Consider the following 7,322-nt stretch of genomic DNA (forward strand, 5'->3'; position numbering starts at 1 on the left):
CCGGGACAAGCAGCCCCCCCCCCCCCCGCTCCCCCTCCCCCAGGCCCGGGACAAGCAGCCCCCCCCCGCTCCCCCTCCCCTCCAGGCCCGGGACAAGCAGCCCCCCCCGCTCCCCCTCCCCTCCAGGCCCGGGACAAGCAGCCCCCCCCGCTCCCCCTCCCCTCCAGGCCCGGGACAAGCAGCCCCCCCCGCTCCCCCTCCCCCAGGCCCGGGACAAGCAGCCCCCCCCCGCTCCCCAGGCCCGGGTGGGGGCGGGACTCGCCGTTTGGAACGGGGGGGGCGGGGCTCGCATTACGCAACCCCGCTCGCCCGCGTAGGCCACGCCCCCATGACCTCTCCCCTCGCGCCGTGACGTCAGGACGCCGCGCACACGCCGACGTCGGCCGCCCCTCCCCCCACCCGTCGCAGCGCCGCAGTGACAATAACAAGGAAGTGCGCGGAGCGAGCGGAGCCACCGCCCGAGCGAGCCATGAACGGAAAAGGCAAGAGGGGGGGTCAGCCCCATAGCGAGGGGTCAGCCTTGTGGGGGAGGGGCGAGGGGTCAGCCCCATAGCAAGGGGTCAGCCTTGTGGGGGGGGAGGGGCGAGGGGTCAGCCCCATAGCAAGGGGTCAGCCTTGGGGGCGAGGGGTCAGCCCCATAGCAAGGGGTCAGCCTTGTGGGGGGGGAGGGGCGAGGGGTCAGCCCCATAGCAAGGGGTCAGCCTTGTGGGGGGGGAGGGGCGAGGGGTCAGCCCCATAGCAAGGGGTCAGCCTTGTGGGGGGGGAGGGGCGAGGGGTCAGCCCCATAGCAAGGGGTCAGCCTTGGGGGGGGGGAGGGGCGAGGGGTCAGCCCCATAGCAAGGGGTCAGCCTTGTGGGGGGGGAGGGGCGAGGTGGGGGGGGAGGGGTCAGCCCCATAGCAAGGGGTCAGCCTTGTGGGGGGGGAGGGGCGAGGGGTCAGCCCCATAGCAAGGGGTCAGCCTTGTGGGGGGGGAGGGGCGAGGGGTCAGCCCCATAGCAAGGGGTCAGCCTTGTGGGGGGGGAGGGGCGAGGGGTCAGCCCCATAGCAAGGGGTCAGCCTCTTGGGGGAGGGGGGGCAGCCTTGTGGGGGGAGGGGCTCAGCCCTATGGTGAGGGGTTAGCCTCTTGGGGGAGGCAGGGGTGGGGTGTGAGGAAGGGGCCTGTGCCGTGGGAGAGGGGTCAGCCCCATGGAATAAGGGGTCAACTTCACAGGGAGGAGGGGAAGGGGTGCGTGGAGGGGTCATCCCTATGGGGGAGGCAGGGGAAGGGGTCACCGCATAGGGGAGGAGTCAGCTCCTTGGGGGCAGTAGTTCTGCAGGTGGGGGTGGGTTTTTGGGGGGAAGGGGGGATGCTTGTAGCAGCGCGTATAGCTGCAGGAGACTGTTGTCATGGGTCACGATAAGGCAGCTAGAAGGGCACAAGGGAATGGTGGGGCAAGAGGGTGAGGGTGGTGACTCCTTGTTGCCTTGAAGAAACAGGGAGCCCCAGGCATTCTTGGGAGGCTTGTACGTAACAGTTAATGCAGCCGTTCAGTGCGTGAACCTGGATTTGCTGAGAATCCCTAAACTGTGTCACGGGGTCTCTCCCTCGCCTGTTTCCCGTAAGAGAGCTGCTCTGTCTGCAGGATTGCGCTATGCCCCAGCAGCACCTTGGAGAGGGGAGTGATAGTCGTGGAGGAGGCCATCAGGGTAGTGGTGGGGTCTGTGACATTGAGGAGCTGTGCTTGAGGGGTTAATACACATTTGTACAACTCCCGTTGATTGTGTTTATTATTTGCCTTGGGTAGTATGAGCTGCCGGCCTTTCGAGAGGTATTAAGATCTTTTAATCACTTCAGGAATCTTGGTCACTTGCGATCAGCAAAGCTGCTTCTTTTCTCTTAATTTTCCTCGGGGCAGTGGCTCCCTCTAGTTTTGGGTGCTCTCATGTTCATGGCAATGAGCCTCTTATAAAAGCATGACTAGAATTCAAGTTTACCCTGCAAGATCACTGTGTTCCCCTCCACTCCTTTTTTTTGTTCAAGGCTGTGTTTTGAATCTGTACTGATCATAGAAACATTGATATTGGCCTTTGGTTTGGTAGAGCTTTACAAGAACACAGCTTTGACCTGACTGTGACACATGAAAGCATCACCTCCTGGATGGTGACACATTAAAGCAACGCCTCCTTGCTATTGCTGGCTATGTTCAGAGCAGCTGAACAAACACATAGAAATTATTTATTTTAAACACGATAGTGGCCTGATGAGAGAAACTGACTGTAGAGCCAGCTGCAGTAAGGATTAATAGATCACTTCAGAATTTTACCAAGATGTTAAGCAGGGCTTCTTATTGGCCTTGACTTGAAGAGCAATGCTACCATACAGTTAAAACAAAAAACAGGACTATGTATCACTTTAAAGACTAACAAGATGGTTTATTAGGTGATGAGCTTTCACGGGCCAGACCCACTTCCTCAGATCAAATAGTGGAAGAAAATTGTCACAACCATATATACCAAAGGATACAATTAAAATTGTATCTGTCCCACAAAAGCCCATCACCTAATAAACCATCTTGTTAGTCTTTAAAGTGCTACATAGTCCTGTTTTCTGTTTCAGCTACACCAGACTAACGGCTACATTTCTATCACCCTACAGTTACTTATTCTTGATGTGTTAAGATGCATGCCATTTTAATGCAATGTCATCTTTTGCATAAATTAATAAATGGGTAAGAAAGAATAGTGTGTGTGTGTGTGGGGGGGAGAGCTTGGGTTAGGGAACAGATCTGCTCTTATTTGGGGGACTATTTATTTCTTGCTGCAATCTATGATATCCCTTTTGTTCTCTCTCTCTCGGTACACAGATTAACCGTGTTAAGTTGTAAAACATTAAGTTCATTAACAGATGCTCTTTGAAAATAGCACGTGTGACAGCCTATCAAGAACTTCAAATGATAAAGGGTCTAGTATTGTTGATGTCCCAGTAGTTGGCGTAGTTCTGTGGCACAGAGTCAAAACTTTGTGACTTGCAAGTCTGAGCAGAGAAATGCCTAATTCTAAATAGGGTGGTTTGTCAGCAGCTCTGCACACGAAGGTGTTTGTTTTTCGTAGTGGCCTAGTTCTTTTAAAGGATTTTAACAGTACAGAAATTAGTTTTTGCTTTTAGTTCCAATCAGACTACGCGTACCGAGTGGATTTTATTTTGTACCTTCCTTCTTGTGCACTCTGCCTCTTGTTGTTATGTACAAATATTGGCTATTTCAATGAATTATGGTCCTCTCTCTCAAGGATCTATAAAGGAGGGGGCTTTCCATCAGCTCATCTTCTGTCCCATTTCCATAATGGCAGCTCTGTTAACGCTGGCCAAATTCTCTTCTGCCTCTTAGGTCAATATCCGACGCAGCCATCCTACCCAGTGCAACCTCCTGGTAATCCTTCTGTGTACCCACAGACCATGCCTCTTCCTCAGGCACCACCATATACCGATGCACCTCCTGCTTACTCTGAGGTATGCCGTATGTCCTGTCTTTATTTGTGCTCCACACCCAAAAAGTAAACTTGGTTACACATGAATTCGTAATACTGGCACGCCCCGTGTTTCAAACATCTGACTTCTGAACATCCACAACTACAAACAAAAGCTCACCTGTAGCCTCAGGGGAGCAGGGGAGAGGCACAGGTGATGGGGTGACTGGAGGACTAGGGGGCGGTTACGTAGATAGTGGCTGGAGAGCAGTGGCATTTGAAGGGAAAACCGCCTCTTCTCTCTAGCTACTGTCTGAACAGTTGCCCCCTGTTCCTCCAGTGTTCTCTGGCCCATTCTCGTGCTTCTTGCTGCCTCCTGGTAAGGATAGGGCTGTCTGCAGGAGCTGCACAGAGCCCGTGGGGAAGGGAGGAAGGGCATCTGGGGAATGCTCACAAGTCCCCTTCAGAATCTCTACTGACCTCATCCTCCTCTAATTAATCTTGCCTTTCCTCAGGCACCAGCATTCAAGGTTAAATTTAAAAACACAACAACGTTCTGCTATTTTTCATTGCAAATATACAGAATTTCAACTACCTTATGGGTTAAATAGGCTTTTGTGGGCTAGCCAGGAAACATCACGACCGTTTATAATATTATTTCTATGGGAAAACGCATTCTGAAGAACCGGCTTTCAAATGAACTTTTGGAACACAGCCTGTTCGTAAGTTGGGGACTTCCTGTACCTGCATTGCTGTTAGCCTGGAATGACCATTTCCACCTTACAAGACATGGGCAGCAGTCAGTTCTGTCCAGTGAGAGATCTGCTGTGTGAGCACATGCCATTGTGACTCGTAATTAGAAAAGCATGCGCTGTGCACTTTGGAAGTTGTTCCAAGTTTCAAAACCCTCTCCCCCCCCCCCCCCCGGTAACCCGTAAAGCATTAATTAGCAGTTTTTGGCTAAATGCTCAAGCCCAACATTTCTGTTCTGAAAAGGGAAGAATTTGCTCTGAGGTCCACAAATAACGTTTCCTTTCTCAAATCGGAGCTGCCACTAGAGCTAAACTGTGTAGGCAAAAGCCAATCAGATGGTTCTTCTGGGCCAATTGTGCCAGGCAGTTGGGAAGCACCATGCGTGGCGTGATCCAAACAGACTATTCTCTGCCTACTGGTGCAGTCGCGCTTGCAGGGAAGGGACTGCCCCTGTACTTGTGAGAGGGTAGCAACCCTATGACCTACTATGAGAGAGAATCTGTGTAAATGGCCGTGGGGTAAAGAAAATCTTGTCACTTCCATGTGTGTTTCTCATTCTAGCTCTATCGTCAAAGCTTTGTGCATCCAGGGGCTGCCACCGTACCTACTATGTCTGCTGCATACCCTGGTACTTCTCTCTACCTGCCCATGGCTCAGTCGGTGGCTGTCGGTCCAATGGGCTCTTCCGTTCCAATGGCATATTATCCTGTAGGCCCTGTCTACCCTCCTGGGTCAACTGTCCTTGTTGAAGGAGCGTTTGATGCCGGTGCGAGGTTTGGGGCTGGTACTGCTAGTAATATTCCTGTAAGTATAACATACTGTGGCGACCAGGCCTGTCTCTCTCTGAGGCACGTGGGAAGTTGCCCCTCCATCTAAATGTTTCTCCAAAGGATGCTTTTGGCTGTAGTTAGAACAATCAGCTGCTAGTCGCAAGTCAGGCTTTGTAACCTTTGCTCGTAGAGCTGATGCCGTTCTGGCGCAGTCTTTTCCTGCCAGGATGTCTCTGCTTCGGCGGCGGGGTGGAAGTCAACAGCCAAGGCGGCATGCATGGCTTTCACTTTTTCCTATCTCAGCACCTCACCACTTCTGTCCTTCTCCGGATGAAGCAGGGATGACTTCTCCACTCATGGAAACCAGGCGGCCAGGGTGTTGCCCTGGTCTTTGTGTAGTTAGCTAGCTAGGGGTGCACTGATGGTCATTAAGTACTGTGTGGCAAAAGGCAGGACCTAGTTCACTGTATCCCAAGACAGCTCATCTGCCAGACAATGCTGTCTCAGAGGCATTGTCGTTTGATCTGCTTAACCTGTCCCCTTTCTGTCTTTCAGCCACCACCTCCTGGCTGCCCTCCCAATGCGGCCCAGCTGGCAGCCATGCAGGGTGCCAACGTGCTAGTGACACAACGGAAGGGAAGCTACTTCTTGGGGGGCTCGGATGGTGGCTACACTATCTGGTGAACCGAGAGGCCATGCTTGTGTAAGGAAAGACATCACATACTGTCAGCACTTCTCACAATGTAACTGCTTTAGTCATATTAACCTGAAGTTGCAGTTTAGACACAGAGTGGTGGGGTGTCTTCCTGGTGCCCAGCCCTTCAGGCACTTTTAAAGCTTAATAAGAAACCATGTAATGGTAGCAGTGCCTCGATTTAAGAGGGGTTAATTCATGAAATGAATGTGAGCTAAGCAGCCCCACAGATCTTCCTTTAATTCCACTGGAGTAATACTGCAGCACCGTCTCTTGGCTTTCATTAATCAACTGTCTATAAAATAAGGGGGCGGGAGGAGAAGGGTAGGAAAGAAATCTGGGTTGAAAAGTATCTCAATATATTTCTTTCAGATCCATCTCAACTCTACTGTTTATCAGTAGGATTGAGATCCATGCATCCTTTTTTCCTCCTTCCATAGAATCAGTGGTGCTGGATAAAATGCCAGTCACATTAATTTCCTTAGTGGCCATATATTCGAGGCCACTAAAGGCTTTTTCTCCTTCGTGACTTCATAGTCAAATGGATCCCTTGAAGCACTCTCTGTGCTCACATTCGCTCTTCATTTTTCTCCAGGCAGGTATGCAGCTAGAGAGCGACATGGGACGTTCTTTTTATACATTTCCCGTAGGGGCCCCTTTGCACGTTGAATCTAATCAAAGCCATGCTTTGGTGCCTGAAACACAGTGCAACTCCTGTTTGAACGTTTCATTAAATGCAAACTAGACTTTTAAAACTATGGCTTAATAACAAAACCACATTTTAAAAGCAACTTGGTGTCTTGACAGCAAAACATCAGGCTCTTACTCTACACTGAGACTGGTTTCCATTCACGGGTGAGTGTGTAGCGACTGTCAACCGACACACAAGTTAGCTTGGTGAATGGCTTGTTTTATGAATGCATACTTTTAAAAATGACTTGAGTATAATGAAGTCTTATTAGGGTTAAGAAGAATATTTCAGGGATCCTCAATCTTTTGGTTTTTGTTTTATGAAGAAAAAAAATCAGATTTGGTGAATATATTTTATCTTGAGGTTTCAGTTGAATCTAAATCTCTGTATTGTATGTCGTGTTCAACCATATAACTGACTGTTATGGGCGTTCAGCATTATGTCTCTCTCTGTATACACTGTGGTGCACTTAACTTGTGGATTTTTTTTATACTAAAAAAAAAGTAGAATAAAGACTATTTTGAAAATTTGAATAAAGTGACAAAGTTGCATTAGACCTCACAAAGAACTCCTGACTGTTGCTCAGCTTGGTTTATTGTTTTTTAAAGGCTTGTGTTTTCTTTCCTGCCTCCTTGCAAGCATCATCTTAAGTAGGTTTTATGAAAGGGGAACTCTTAAGATTTGAGGAGAACCCATCTAGAACTCCCGAGATTAGCATGAAAGACAGGAAAAGATAAAAGGCAAGAAAGAAGTGAAGTTGGTGTGCACTGTTCTGTTGCTTTGGGGGATATTGCAGAATGTCATGAGTAAGTGGACTTGTACAAGAGGGAATCTAACGGAGGAGTGGGCAATAATTTTTGATGGGGGGGGCACTCCAAGAATTTGGTACATGGTCAAGGGCTGCACTCCTTCCATGACACTGATGGAGGTGCAGGGTCTGGGACAGGGTAGAGGACTGGGGTGCAGGCGG

General features: G+C 50.2%; 1 protein-coding gene across 1 annotated transcript; it reads left to right on the forward strand.

The window, feature by feature from the left end:
- The first annotated feature begins 331 nt into the window (after window positions 1-331).
- DAZAP2 (DAZ associated protein 2) lies at window positions 332-6,908 on the forward strand. Its single transcript, XM_075901683.2, has 4 exons — window positions 332-482; window positions 3,366-3,487; window positions 4,759-5,001; window positions 5,523-6,908. The coding sequence occupies exons 1-4, from the start codon at window positions 470-472 to the stop codon at window positions 5,649-5,651; spliced, it is 507 nt and encodes a 168-aa protein (XP_075757798.1). The 5' UTR covers window positions 332-469; the 3' UTR covers window positions 5,652-6,908.
- The last annotated feature ends 414 nt before the right edge of the window (window positions 6,909-7,322 follow it).

The sequence above is a fragment of the Pelodiscus sinensis genome, chromosome 31, assembly GCF_052426305.1.
Source record: "Pelodiscus sinensis isolate ZL-2025 chromosome 31, ASM5242630v1, whole genome shotgun sequence".
NCBI lineage: Eukaryota > Metazoa > Chordata > Testudines > Trionychidae > Pelodiscus > Pelodiscus sinensis.